Source organism: Enhydra lutris, unplaced genomic scaffold, assembly GCF_002288905.1.
Source record: "Enhydra lutris kenyoni isolate GAN:26980312 unplaced genomic scaffold, ASM228890v2 scaffoldscaffold44, whole genome shotgun sequence".
NCBI lineage: Eukaryota > Metazoa > Chordata > Mammalia > Carnivora > Mustelidae > Enhydra > Enhydra lutris.
Genome location: NW_019154128.1, coordinates 8,701,613 through 8,716,380, shown reverse-complemented (window position 1 = coordinate 8,716,380; position 14,768 = coordinate 8,701,613). Strand labels below are relative to the sequence as shown.

At 41.0% G+C, this 14,768-nt stretch overlaps 1 protein-coding gene across 1 annotated transcript in view; it reads right to left on the bottom strand.

Moving 5' to 3' along the window:
* Window positions 1–1,533: 1,533 nt before the first annotated feature.
* Window positions 1,534–14,768, bottom strand: part of LOC111155935 (LON peptidase N-terminal domain and ring finger 2) — a 38,221-nt gene continuing 24,986 nt past the window's right edge. Inside the window, exons 8-12 of the mRNA XM_022516418.1 lie at window positions 11,536–11,657; window positions 10,015–10,173; window positions 6,503–6,665; window positions 3,658–3,807; window positions 1,534–1,728 (exon numbers count right to left, since the gene is read on the bottom strand). Coding sequence (XP_022372126.1) covers window positions 1,534–1,728; window positions 3,658–3,807; window positions 6,503–6,665; window positions 10,015–10,173; window positions 11,536–11,657 — 789 coding nt within the window. The remainder of the gene's footprint in view (window positions 1,729–3,657; window positions 3,808–6,502; window positions 6,666–10,014; window positions 10,174–11,535; window positions 11,658–14,768) is intronic.

The window sequence follows — 14,768 nt, the reverse complement described above, 5'->3', positions numbered from 1 at the left end:
TAAGTTACATAAGAGTAATATTTTCTCACTCCCATAATGAAACTGACCTTTAGCTACTGAAAACTCCTACAATTACAGTGAAACACGATCATAAGGTCTTTCTAATAAAATGCTTGATGGACTGATAAACAACCAACTTTTCACACTGTGAAATATATTTGTTAAAACTCAAATATCATACACCTTGAATGAATAAAGCAAAACTTACAGCTGTGATTTATTCCCTGGTCTGGTTCTCATCATCTTTCCGTTAAGAATATCCATATCATACACCAAGAAGCCAACTCAATGCACAAGCTGGTTAGGCCAGTGAGAACTATTCAGTATTTCAGGTTCAAATGTTTATCCCAATTAATACTACCAACTTGCATCAGAGGTTAAAGTTGTCATATATTGTTCTTTAATAGATAACACCAGGTCTGATCACTTCTAAAACTTCTTTTTAAAAGACACAAAGACAAGTTTTAGGTTGAGGATGGAGGAAAAATTTGCTGAATCTTTACATCCTATTCCTACCTCCCACTTGTTGCATATTGTCCTGGTGTTTTCCTGGAATAGATGCCCATTCCATAGCAGGTTTTCACATCTTCATATATGAGTGGATGGATGGTGAACTCAAATGACTGATGGGCCTAATTTCCAATGCAAATCCTAGTAGCAAGAGGACAATTTCCTAAATGCTTAGCACCCACCAAATTAATGAGACAGGGTTATGCTTTCAAGGAAATTTTTGCGCTAGTTTGGTTGTATGTTTGACACCCCAATGCACGTACAGTTTTAGCTAATTTTTGCTCACTCTTTCTTGAGTGTGTAGGGATATATATCTTCAGGTCAACTACACTGGTTCTCAGATTTTTCTCTATCCAAGGTATACCTTTGTGTATTCTGACGTTCATTTGATTACAACATGCAACGCACAGCATCTGAACTACCGCAGGACACAAAACGCAGTTCTATCTGGCAGCCACTACTTCTTGGGTGACGACTAATCTGGGCTCCTGCACAGGACCACAGTTTGATTCCTCAACTTCACAGACAACTTCACAACGACACACAAAGCCTAAGCGGATTTTCAGTTAGCCTGTGCTCTGAGAAATATGCTTCCAGATAAAAATGTGGTTTCCCCCTTCCTGTCTAGCCACCAAAGCATGCTGTTTCCATTTGGTGCAGCAAGACACCGTACCAGGGAGGGGGTCCTTTTTTCTTGCAAAACCTAAACCACTCGCCAACCACCTGTGGTGTTCCCTGCTGTTGGCGAACTATACCCTGAGCGAATGCTTCAGAGAGATTCTCTTAGGTTCTTTTCCAACCATGGGCTCCATTCAAACTTCAGGCTAACCTTGCACAGAGTCAGGTTCCACGAGGCACAGACTTTTAAGATTTGAGAAGGAGTCAATGTTTGTTAAGTGTTCCATTTTGTAACCCTATCAAAAAGCATTTTACAGAGCATGATGAATGCGACGCTACTCTCCATGCCTAGCGGCTCCTCACAAAAGTACAAGTGCTTCCAGAAACCTTGACAGAGAGAGATAATCAATTATTTCTCTCCCTGCTATTAACCAGCTCCTGCCGACTGTTCATCTTACGCGTGATGATGACTAATATGCGCCGAATGGCAAGCAGACGCTCTTTCAGGGAGATCATGCCAAGAATAGCCAGCTGAGCCTTGCGTTCCAGTGGTAACACTGCCAGGATCCACCAGGACCACGCAGGACCGCTAGGGTTACTCTGCAGAAGAAACGAAAGCAAAACGAAATTATCACCTAAAATACAAGTCTCCTCCCTCCCCAATACTGTCCTTTTGTTCCACCAACAAGGCAGGAGCCGGAATTAAATGCCACCTTACTTTAGGTCAATTTCCCATCCATTGAGCCCTTGACATAGAAAGTACTTTCCTGTTACACATTTTTAATGTGGAAGAACTCTCAAAATAAAGCACTTGCAAAGAGAAGCAACTTCCATGGGGAAATTCCACGAATTAATTGCTTCTGTTCTCTCAAAGCTCTAGTTGGGAGTATACACCACTCAGACAAGGGGACCATAATTTTTACTCTATTTCCAGTATTCTGTGTTATTGTTTCTTAATTTTTAAATACATCAGAGAAAATTCTATATTAGGAAGGCTAAAAATATGTGTACAAGTTTGATTATTATAATAAAATTTATAATAAAGCTTTTAGTAGCTATGTGATGAATGTGCAGACATAGATGAAAATCTACATATGAGTTATTGTTAATTATATATAGGGGAATCACCATGAATTAACTGTATAAGAATTATTATGCTAACTGATAGCATTTACTTCACATACCCAAGCACACATTTCTCGATCGAGCTCTAAGTAAAGCTGGTCAAACAGTTTTTCTCAGTAATTCTAGCATTAAGAGCCAAGATGTCCAGGCCTCCCCACTTCCTGTCCTGGCTTCTCCCCCAATCCTACCCCAAATGTATACAGACATATACAGAATCCCTACTGGGAACTGAGAGGGTGGATGCCAGTGTCAATTTATCTTAGGGGGAGGAAGATTCTACTGAAAGATCAGGATTATTACATTTGAGACAATTTTTGGCTTACAGGAGGATGCTCCTGAGTTTTGGAAAAGACATAGGTTGGGCCGGGGGAGAGAAATCCTCAAGAGATAGAAAAAGAACATAAAAATGGATGGGAGGGGCGCCTGGGTGGCTCAGTGGGTTAAAGCCTCTGGGACCAGGTCGTGGTCCCAGGGTCCTGGACCCACATCGGGCTCTCTGCTCAGCAGGGAGCCTGCTTCCTCCCCTCTCTCTCTCTGCCTGCCTCTCTGCCTACTTATGATCTCTATCCGTCAGGTAAATAAATAAAATCTTTAAAAAAAAAAATGGATGGGAAAGATACAAAGGACAGATACAAAGAACAGTTCGTCTTCCCCCAAACCTGCTGAGAGCTGGTCCTCCAGCCCTGTTCTCTCTGCAAGATAGGTGAGCACATACAGTGGAAGGAACTCCATACTCTCAGCCACAAGCCCAAGCCATCCCTGCCTGGCTCTGTCACTCAGAGGAGGGGGAGAGGATTCGTTTGCACTTAGAACTGCTTCACAGCCTGAAGCCAGGCATTGCTTGAAGAGCCAGGTTCCCAGAAAGCTCCACGCTTGTGGAGCACCAGAGAAAGAAGGCAGGAACACTTCTAATTTAACAAGAGTTAGATTTTCTCTTCATTTATTCAACACCTGTTTACCAGACACAAGGCAATCTTATGGGCAAAACACAGAGGGTTCAGCCAGGATACAAGGCTTACTACTCTCTAAATCGTAATGATCTAAACAGCTGACTTAAATGATTTAGCAGCTGATTTAAATGGGGGAGAAGAAATAAAACAGCTGGATTAAATAGTTGGAGAGAAAGAGAAGTACTAAAGCTGACAGCCAATCAGAATAAATTCTTTTTTGATAGAAAACAAATTACCTTTATGCAGTATTACTCAGAAAGCATTGACTGTTTTGCTTCAAAGGCACATGCTACTATACTAGGTGCTTCTTCATTCTATTGATAAATGAATTGGTTCGTAAGTGATCATGATGGAGTATATTGCATAGTACTGCCTAACTTTCCTTCAGAATAATATGTCTTAGCACATTACAGCAGCAAATAATAGCATTATAAAAGAAATAAGGAGACCATACCTGAGGCTCAGCTTCCCTGTCTGGCATTAACCCAAAATGGCTTAAAATTTGTTCTTTCATGTGATCCTGAAGTGAAGTAAACCAGGAAACCGACTGTTGATAAACTGAATCATGAAGGCTGGTAAGTTCTTCGTAGGCTGGACCTTCCACCTGATCAAGGGAAAAGGGCCACAAAATTTCAACAGTTCATTATTACACAGTGACATCTGCAGCAATTTGCTAAGTGGATTTGTGGTATTTATTTCTTAGATAACTGATTAGTGTTTATAAACCTATTATAGGCTCAACATACAAATCTGTACTTTTCTTATACAATGAAGATCTATCTGCCTTGTCTATCTATAACATCCTGATTTTTCCCTTAACAATATAAACATATCCCATGTTATGATGAGCAATTTTCAATGGCTACATGCAATCCTACATTGGAAAATTTACTCCACCATCCAGATAAGATATATTTAAAAATAACACAGCAATATAAATATTTAAGCAAAGGTGGGAAGGGGGGTTGTTTTATTTTTGTTGGTGGTGGTGAGAAAAGGGGCCACCATTCCCTCAGGACAGTCTCCTAGAAATAGAATTGCTAAGTCAAAGAATGAGACATTTAAAATATTGTATTCCATATCACCAAACTACATTCCAAAAGACATGTTACAGCAATCACACATTCCCTTCATATTAGCCTTACGCAGCAGTAGGCCCTGATGCTCTAGATTTACCATGCTTTGCTTCTGGGTGCCTACCTCACTGCCAAGTCATTCATTTTAAGTATGCCCCAGTCCTACTCAGAAACACCTAAGTGGGAAAAGCACTGGGCTGGGGACCAGGGAACCCAGGTGTGTTCTGGCTTCATTGCTCATTCTCTTAAGCCAGTCACACAGCCTCCTGAGGGTAGGGTTTTTTTTCATCTACAAAATGGGAATTCACCATTCAGGTCCTCTCTGGTTATAAAATACCACTATCTCTGAAAACTAGGATAAACTGAGGAATTAGATTATAATGCATACAACCATTCTCATTCTGATTTACACAAATAAAATATTCATATGTAGAAGGGGATTTTTTTTTTTTAAACCACAAAAATTATTTCATGTTGTCGCTATGTAAGTAACCATTTTTTTTTAAAGATTTTATTTATTTATTTGACAGAGAGAGATCACAAGCAGGCAGAGAGGCAGGCAGAGAGAGAGGAGGAAGCAGGCTCCCTGCTGAGCAGAGAGCCCGATGCGGGGCTCGATCCCAGGACCCTGAGATCATGACCTGAGCCGAAGGCAGCGGCTTAACCCACTGCACCACCCAGGCGCCCCGTAAGTAACCATTTTAAAAACATATACCACCAAAAATTGCCATTCACAACAACAATCAGCAAACCCTCTCAGATTTTATTACTGGGGCAGCAGAGGGACCCCGAGAACAATCACACTCAGTCACATCCTTTAAACCCCACTCCCCGGTCCTGTAATGTTAGGGTTGACTCATTGTGCTTGGCCCCTGCACTGAGAGGTCCTGTCCTCAGGATGACCAGAACCAGCACCAGGAAAAAGGACGGTGCTGGTGCTGAGGGTGTGGCTCTCCTCATGGGCCTTATGAATGTACATCACTGTCCCCAAAGTGACAGACTCTCACCTTCCATGTTTCTAAATGTGAACCAAAGAATTCAAAATAGGCATAGAATAATTCCAAGGATTTCCTCTTTCTAGATGGTTGTAATGCTTTTTCTTGCAGGATAATTTACATACAGAAAAATGCGTTGTTCTTAATGGTTGGCTCAGAGTACTGTCAGCTGTACGCACCAGTGGGATCACAATCCTCAAAGGACAGGGGACATTTCCATCACCCTCAATGGTCCTCCACCCCCAGCCAGTCTCTGCCCTCTAACACCAGAGACAAGTGATGCCTCATCTTGGAAGTATATAAATGACCCACACAGCATGTGTGGTTGTGTGTCTGGCTTCCCTGGCTTAGCGTCACACTGAGAGTCGTGTTCGTTGAGAGACCTAGGAGATTCTTTCACATTGTTCTGTGTGTGGTCAGTTCCTTGGTTTTTATCGCCAAGTAGTTTTCCATTATAGAAATGGACTACAGTTTGTTTATCCATTCTTCTCCTGATGAGTCTCTGCACTATTTCTTAGTTTTGGCCATAAATGATAAGATGGCTAGGGACATCTTTTTACCCATCTTTCTGAGAATCCCTTCAAAACATTTTGTTAATCTGTCAAAATTTGGGTTCTGATATTTCTATTAGACATACTAATATTTCTCAAGGGGTAAGAGATCTAAACCTTTTACACTGAACTTTAGAAGGCATTTTTAAGCATTGTTTTTTATATCATATCTCATTCTGAACTAACACCAGGATCCAGAACAAGGATGGACTACTACTCACAAGTCAAATCCCGTTCACTGCGTATGTCTATGTAAACAGCGTTGTCTTGGAAACCAGTGACACCAACTCATTTCCAGACTGTCTACAGCTGCTTCTGTGCTGCAACGGCAGAGCTGAGTCGTTGCCACAGAGACTGCTTGACCTGGAAGGTCTCTGGTATTGACTGTATGGGCCTCTGTGGGAAAGGTCTGCCAACTCCTGAGCCAGAACACCGAGACAACAAACCACAAAGGCATTTCACAATGTGCAGCAGTAAGGTAATTTTTCTGAGGAGGACACGTGTCCACCAGCTCCAAATCAGGTGAAAAATCCACTGAGGTAATAAATAACTGAAGTGCTGCTGAATTAGGGAAGGTATAAGTAATATTATCTGTAAAAATCTGACCAAGTTTTTCCACATGCACAGGAAAACAAGGTGACTGACATCTGAACACACAGCTGTTAAAGCAACCTCACCTTTTCATCTTCAAGATACTCGATGTCGGCTGTGTTATAGCCATCTCTGTGACGGTGGCTTAGAACTCTGAACCGACTAATCCCAATGGCATCCACAACCGAACTCCCATCAGGAAATGTTCTGACATCCTTAATCTCTAGCATGCAGCCGTACTCCGAAATTCTGACAGGACAGTTGAGAGAAATAACCATGATTTTATAAACGCAGAAGATCCAAACAAAACAAATGGTGTCTCCACATGGGACCAGCAAGCTTATTTTCTCTAAGAGACACCTGCAGACGATTCCTTCTGTTAAATGCAAAACATACGGGTGTACAAGGGCTGCATGGGGATGGCTGGAGGGAAAAGGGCCCTTGTGCCACCGTCTTTCAAACAGGCTAGTGCTTTGGAAGGACCCGAGAGGTAGAGAGAGAATCCTCATGCCCTTGGTCAGGGCACTGTCAAGGGGTACAGAGAGCACAAGTTATGTCTGGGGGCCCCCATGTCCCTCACAGATTCTGCTCCCTCTCCCCCCCCCCTTTTCCAATGATGCTGGCCAGCCCTGTCCTCCCCAACAAACCACTATGCAAAGTCATCTTCAGTCACTGCCTTCATCTCCTGCTCCCTCCATACCCCTCCATTCCACTGAAATGACCCCACTGGAAGTCACACATGACTCTGGCATGAGCCTGCTGATCTGTCACTGACCCAACACCCTCTGCTGCTCTCTGGTGCCCTCCCTGACCAGTGCAGCCCTTCACAGCTTTCCTCCGTCCTCCACATGTCTCTCACTCACAGGGCCCGCTCAGGGTGGCATCCTCACTCCAAAGCTGTCCCGTGTAATCTTAACCACTCTCACTCTTTTAACTCTCACTCTAACTTCCTGAGGACACTAATTGAACCCGCTTCCTGTCAAGCACTATATGGAGCAGTTTATAATATGTTCTCATTTGAGCCTCACAAAAGCAGGAAGGTTAAAACCAAACAACGTACATAAGGCCACAGTAAGATTTAGACCTGAGATCTGAACCCAACGCTATGTGATTCGAAATTACATGAACAACTTCATCACATACCTTCAAGCTAACGATGAGTGATGAGTCCAGCTATACGGCTGGACACCTCTTCTTGGATCTCTCCTAAAACTATCTCCTCCTGCTTATCTAACGGGCTGTGGCATGGATGGAGGTGCCCTGAAGATCCCCTTCAAGGGAGTACTTCCCAGCCATCAGCAGACAAATGCCTTCAAATGTCAGCTCCTTCAAAGCCTAGCTCAGCTGCAGAACCTGTCTTTCTTTCTTTTTTTTTTTTTTTTTTAAGATTTTATTTATTTATTTGACAGAGAGAGATCACAAGTAGACAGAGAGACAAGCAGAGAGAGGGAGGGAAGCAGGTTCCCCGCCAAGCAGAGAGCCCGATGCGGAACTCGATCCCAGGACCCTGAGATCATGACCTGAGCCGAAGGCAGCGGCTTAACCCACTGAGCCACCCAGGTGCCCCAGCACCTGTCTTTCTAATGAGCATCCTGTCCTGTCTGTAGATAAGAACTTGTGAATGAATGCAAATTCCCCTTGCATCTGTACTCTAAAGCTTGTCCACATGAGGTCATTAGAACATGGCCCCCCCAAAACTAGCTGAATTCTTCCCACACACTTACAGGTTTCCTTCTCCTGGGCTCTGCAACAGGTAAGCCACACTTTTGTCTGCTGCTTTCCCTGGAGGGACTTGGCTTTTCGCACTTGTGGTGAGCAACATCTGCTCACTGACGAGTTCAGGAAACTTACGTCCTGTAGTTTATCTGGGGTAATGCTCTTCTTAGTGTGCTGTATCGTTCATAGAAGCACAACTGCTGGAACTTGTTTTTTCACTCTGCTTTTGCTGATTTTGATGAATCAAATTTTAATATATTCAAATTTATTAATCTCCTCTTCCATGGTTTGTGCTTTCAGCATTTTGTATTAAAAAATTCTTTCCCTTTTCCTAATTATAGTCTCCAATGTTTTCTCTTAACATTTTTATATGTTGTTTTTCATACTGAAAATGTAAATAACATGTAATTTGTGTATATGGTGCAAGGCAGAGAAAAGATTATTTTTTCCCATTTGGATTGCCCACTAATTTTCTAAGCACCTTCTAAGTGAGCAGCTTGCCTTTTCTCACAAAATTATATGTAAATATAGGGTCCATTTATGAGTGGATCCATTTCTTATCTTCATATTCTATATTAGTAGTCTACTTACTAGGACTTCTAAATTTATTATGGGAGTGTTCTCCCATCTTACTCAACTGATGTCTTCAAAACTGTCATGGTCTTAGTCTTTTGCTTTTCCATAATAATTCTAAACAATTATTTTGAACAATTCCATGAAAAAACCCTCTTGGAATGCTGACTGAAACTACCTCCAATTTATAGACTAATTTGGGTAAACCTAATATTTCCATGATATTCAAGTCTATGCATCCATTCATGGAAATGTTACTTCTCTCCATTTATTTAGATCTTCCCAAATATTTTTCAATAAAGCTGTAGATTTTTTTTCTATAAAGGTCCTACACCAATCTTTCAAAAGATCTGTTCCTAGGTACATATAGTAGAAACTAGTGGGTGGTTCTACATATCCATTCTCCCTTTCTTCCTGGGCACATGGCTGGGCTACATTTCCCAGCCTCCATTCCAATAGGCATGAGCAACAGGGATGAGTACTCCTTTTCTCCAGAATCCTGGAGCATATGTGCCTCTTCTACTAGCTAGAACTTGCATGTAGTGACCTCATGATAACCATGCAGTAACAACAAAGCCCTAGGGGTAAAGGAATCTAACAGTTTGGGAAAAATGCAGAGACCCCAGAGCAGCCATGGAGGGAGCTGCCTGCCAATTTGATGTAAAACAAGGAGAGGTAAAAACTTAAGAGCTGCGGTTATTGTAGGACTGAAATTTGCCTGGCTGTGTAGATGAAGGTTTCAATTTTTTTCCATTTTATTTTGTTTTATTTCTTTTCAGTGTTCCAGCATTCATTGTTTATGCACCACACCCTGTGCTCCATGTAATACATGCCCTCCTTAATTCCCAGCCCCAGGCTCACCCAACCTCCCCAACCCCCTCCCCTCCAAAACCGTCAGTTTGTTTCTCAGAGTCCACAGTCTCTCATGGTGTGTCTCCCCCTCCAATTTCCCCCAACTAATTTTTTAGCAAGTTTTTTAGACCTTAAAAGTTAGATTAGATTTGTTTGCATGATGATGAACTAGAACAGAATTATAGCCAGAGAGAAGCATGGAGGAATGGATATGAACTGTATTTAGAGGAAGGCAAATAATATGATAGTGGACTAGCAAGTATGATGTCTGAGAGAAAGGAGTAGGAGATGAGGCTAGAAAGAAGGCTGGGCTCACATCATAATGCGACCTCGGACTTACACATTTTTACGTAATGGGAGCCGCTGGAAGTTTTCAACATCATCTTAAATTGTTCTTCGAGAAAAAATAACAAATTACATATTTATTTAGGACCCTCTGGATGCTGAAAAGTCTTACCCTGCGTGCTCAGCAGACAGACACATGCCAAACCGTTTGGTGCCAGTTTCCATGCATCTTCTTATCATAAGCCGATAGCGGGGCTCAAAGACATGAAGTGGACACGGGACTGTGGGGAAGGCCATGGCACACACAAAGATGGGGACATCTCTCGTCAGACTGTTGGGTAAGGGAAAACGTAAACTTAGAAATAGAAGCCATTAGAAATGAAAGGGAATATTAGTCACTGTAACATAGCAAAAGCTAGCCAACCTCAATTTCCTCATATACAACAGAAAACCCTCAGGCCTGTCTTGGTCTTTAGTGGGGAAAGGAAGCCAAGGACCACCTCATGAGAAAGTTCTCAGCTTACGAGATTTTCCTGACAAGCCTGTCGTATTTAATTTGATGAGACAGAACATGCTGAATTGTATTAATTTACTTAGAAAAAGTTACAACTTACAACTATGATAACAAAAAAATTTTAATGACCTTGAGGACATTAAGCTGACTGAAATAAGTCAGAAAAATGAATATTGAATGACCTCAATTACATGTAGAATCTTTAAAAAGAACAAAAGCAAGCTCATAGATAAAGACAAAAGATTGGTGGTTGCCAGAGGCTGAGGTGGGGTGGGGAGGTGGGTGAAACAGATGAAGAGGGTCGAAGGTGCAAGCTTCCAGCTGTAAGTAAATAATGCACAGCATGTTGACTACGGTTAATAATACCGCGCTGCATATTTGAAAGTTGATAAGAGAAGAGATCTTACAAGCTCTCACCACAAGAAAAAAAATTTGCTAACTATGTTTAGTGATGGATGTTAAGACTTAATGTGATGGTCATTTTGCAATATATATAAATATCAAAGCATTATGTTACATACCTGAAATTCATATAATGCTATGCATCAATTTTACCTTAATAAAAATAAATAATAAGAGAAAAAAGTTCTGACGAAAGCAAAAACTACACAGTAGTCAAAGGTAGTGAGTTCTAAATAAAAAGGAGTGGAAGAATTGTAAGACCTCAATAGTTAAAGTTTGCTACAACACACAACTCTGATCACTTTAAAAGACAAAAACAACCCTCAAGCCTATTTCAAGGGATAATCCTATTTTCCCTCCTGTTTCTATATACTGTGCCTTTTCAATTCTGAAAAATTCAGTACCACTTACTTAGATTCAAAAAGCAACTACATAATTTTGGGAAGACACACTTTTTTTTAAGTGGGATCCATACCCAGCATGGGATCCAACATGGGGTTTGAACTCATGACCCCAAGATCAAGACCTGAGCTGAGATCAAAAGTCAGACACTTAACCAATTGAGCCACCCAGGGGTCCCATGAAGACATACTTTTGAAATATTTTTTATGACCCTTTTCAATTAAATTTCCATAATTTTTTTGCAATTGATATTTTTTCTATTTCTAGGTCTAATTTCTCTGCTGAGGGTGGGTACCTGAAATAAAGTTAAGAACGCAAGGATTTCCTTCTTTAATCTGAACTCGAGACCAAGTAACATACAACTTGAGAACTTACTTTGATAGTTCTGTCATTTCTTCATCATAAATTCTCTTCCTATCAGAGAGTTCATCAGATAAGTACTGAAATATTAATTCTTCAGCCAGAATAGTTATATTAAAGTTTCTGCTTGCCAACAACTGTAACAAAAGGAAACGTTAAATAATACCACATGGTAATTAATTCTAGAGGACAAAGCACTCTCTCCCCAGTAGAAACGGTTAAAAAAGAGGGAGAGGGGTAGAGTCTCTCAGAAGACAAAGGGATGGGGGATGGAGAGCCTGGAGGTCAGCCAGCCTGGGGTAGGGACAGGGGCAAGGCAGTTCCTCCCCTCTGAGAAAAGGGCAGGAGAAGGTGTTCATCACCTAGAGGAAGGATGAGTGAATCCCAGCCTGAGCAGCTTCTGCATTCTCAATCAAGTATCACAATGTCAGAGAAGGGAGAGGAAGCATGTAGGATATGTTGCAAAAGAAGAGAAATGGGAAATAATCATCTAAGAAAGTGGAAAATTGAAGCTACTAGAGACACATAGTAAGAATGACTACTAATGTTTTGAGTCTAAGATTTAAGACTGTGAATTTAAACTGAAACCAATCTTCCCAGTTTTGTGGCTTTTGCTCTAGCTTTGCTTTGTTACTTAATCTGGACATGTGCAAGAGGCAGAGTTGACTCTATTTGGATTGGGAAAGGGACAGAGGGACCAAGGAATTCAAGCTGGATGTGAAGGGAAATAGGTGGAACCTGAATTAAAATGTGCCAGGATCAGTGGCTGGAGGGGTCCTATGTAGCTGAGGATCTATTATTATTCTGTGTGTGCATGTGTGTGCACTACTTTTATCTTAGGCCTACAAATTTGCAAATAAGAGCTTTTTTCACTAACATCCTAATATATATCAGGTACCAAATGCAGATGCTTCATATAAATTAAGTTAGGCCTTAAAAGAGCCCTATCTCAGAAGTAATGTTTACAGTGCACCAGTAGAGAAGGGGGTCTCAGAAAGGTTAGGGACTAGCTTCAAGCCACAGTGGCACCAGGACCTCAAGGCTGGTAGTTTTCAATGTGCTGCTATTGCTTTGTTAACTTGCTGCATTCCTCTGCTTGGGCTGCTCTACATACTTCTATCAGTTACATCTGGGCAAGTCCTAGACATCCTGCCTGGTCTCCCTTAAGCTTGTGTGAAACAAGCTATGGGTATTGCTGTCACTAAGAACTAGGAGTTCAACCTCGGGGACACAACTGTGTTTGAGACACTCAGTAACAGAATAACCAGCAGAAACAAGTTTAACTTAATTCGCAGTAAATATTATTAATGACATCTGTATTTTATATGGTTAGTTTATGGCACCATTTTCTTGAAGAGTAATACAATTTGCTTTACTTGGCATTATGTTACCCAAGGCTTCTATGCATACCTAGATAGCTGATGGTTCATGTTTATGATAATATATGTAAGAAAGTCTAAGCTCATGAAGCAGTTTCTGCATCGAAGAAAGAGTGAGTTGTGATTTTTCATTTTACTTAGTTTTGTTATATTCTAATTTCTACACAATGGCAATCTATGCAGAGCTTGCCCTCAATCATTCACTCATTCATTCGTTCATTTAATCTTTCATTCAGCACGGATTTCCTGAACTGCTATGTGTTCTGGTCCCTGGAATTAGAGTGAAAACAAGACAGGAGGTTGTCTTTGTCCCTAAGGAATTTACATGACAGTGTCAACCTCAACACACTGCTTCATCACATAGTCCTATATCAGAAAGTACTGAACACGGAAGTGAACCAAAGGTCTGTGTTACAGTGGTCATAAAGACATGCATTTTACTGTCTGAGAATAAACCACCTCCAGGCCCACTGGCCCAGACAAGCATGGGTGCAACAAGGCAAGAGGCCGAATGCTATTCTACTGTTAACAAGAAGAGAGAGCAAACACAGTGCAGCGGATCTGCAGAGGAACCACCAAAGGAAACTGTCACACAGACTCAAAATCACCCACCATCCTGACATATGGTGCATAGTACAATGATTCATTCCCATGATGAGAGCTGTGAATAACCTAGAGTTTCAGGAGGTATGCAATTTAAAAAAGCAAGTATGTACATAGAATGATTTACAAAGATCTCAATTATAAAAACTTATTTTAACAAATTTTGGCAGTAAACTAAGTTATAATTATTTAAAAATTCACATACGTATAACATCTCCTTTACCATATCAGATTTTTTAATTTAAAGATTTTATTTATTTATTTGACAGACAGAGATTACAAGTAGGCAGAGAAGCAGGCAGAGAGAGAGGAGGAAACAGGCTCCCTGCTGAGCAGAGAGCCCGATGGGGGCTCAATCCCAGGACCCTGGAATCACGACCTGAGCCGAAGGCAGAGGCTTTAACCCACTGAACCACCCAGACGCCCTACCATATCAAATTTAAAATTAATTTTACTGGACATTTGTTTTAAAAAAACACTTAATCCCTGGGCGCCTGGGTGGCTCAGTTGGTGAGGCATCTGACTCTGATTTCAGCTCAGGTCATGATCTTAGGGTCTTGAGATTAAGCCCCACATCAGATTCCATGCTCAGCGGGGAGTCTGCTTGAGACTCTCTCTCCCTCCACTCTCCTCCCCCAGCTTACACCCGCACAAGCACACACACTCTTTTTCCGTCTCTAAAAATAGACAAATAAATCTTTAAAACACCACTTTGTCCTACTTAAAATATATTGAGTATAATCTCTAGAAGTAATTAAGGAAAATATTATTAGTATTATTTTATAGATTAAACTGCCCCCCCAAGAAGTTAAATAACTTGCTTCATGGAAGGTTAGTGGCACCAGAGCCCAAGAGAGTTGATACATATCACAATTTGAAAAGTTGATCAGAAAGCCTTTAAAAGCTTTTAAGTGTTATTTTTTTCTATTTACCATACCTAAGGAATGGATTTGGCAGTTTATTTTTGAGTTAGACATAACTAAATAGCTTCCCTCCATGGAATCTCGAGTGTTACTGGCTTTGATTACAGACAAAAGACACAACTGATAACACACCAAAACAATCTCCTAGTAGTCAAAACTGATCAAGTCTTTGATCCTATGCAAAACTGAGTACTACAATATGACTTCCCCTTGAGATGAGATAAAGGACAGAATCCTTAGCACATATTAAGTGTGCCATAATGTTATCTCATCCCTTTATGATTAACACCTGGTGAGAACTCAATAATGTTATCTCAACTATTTATAACATTGTAGGAGCTCC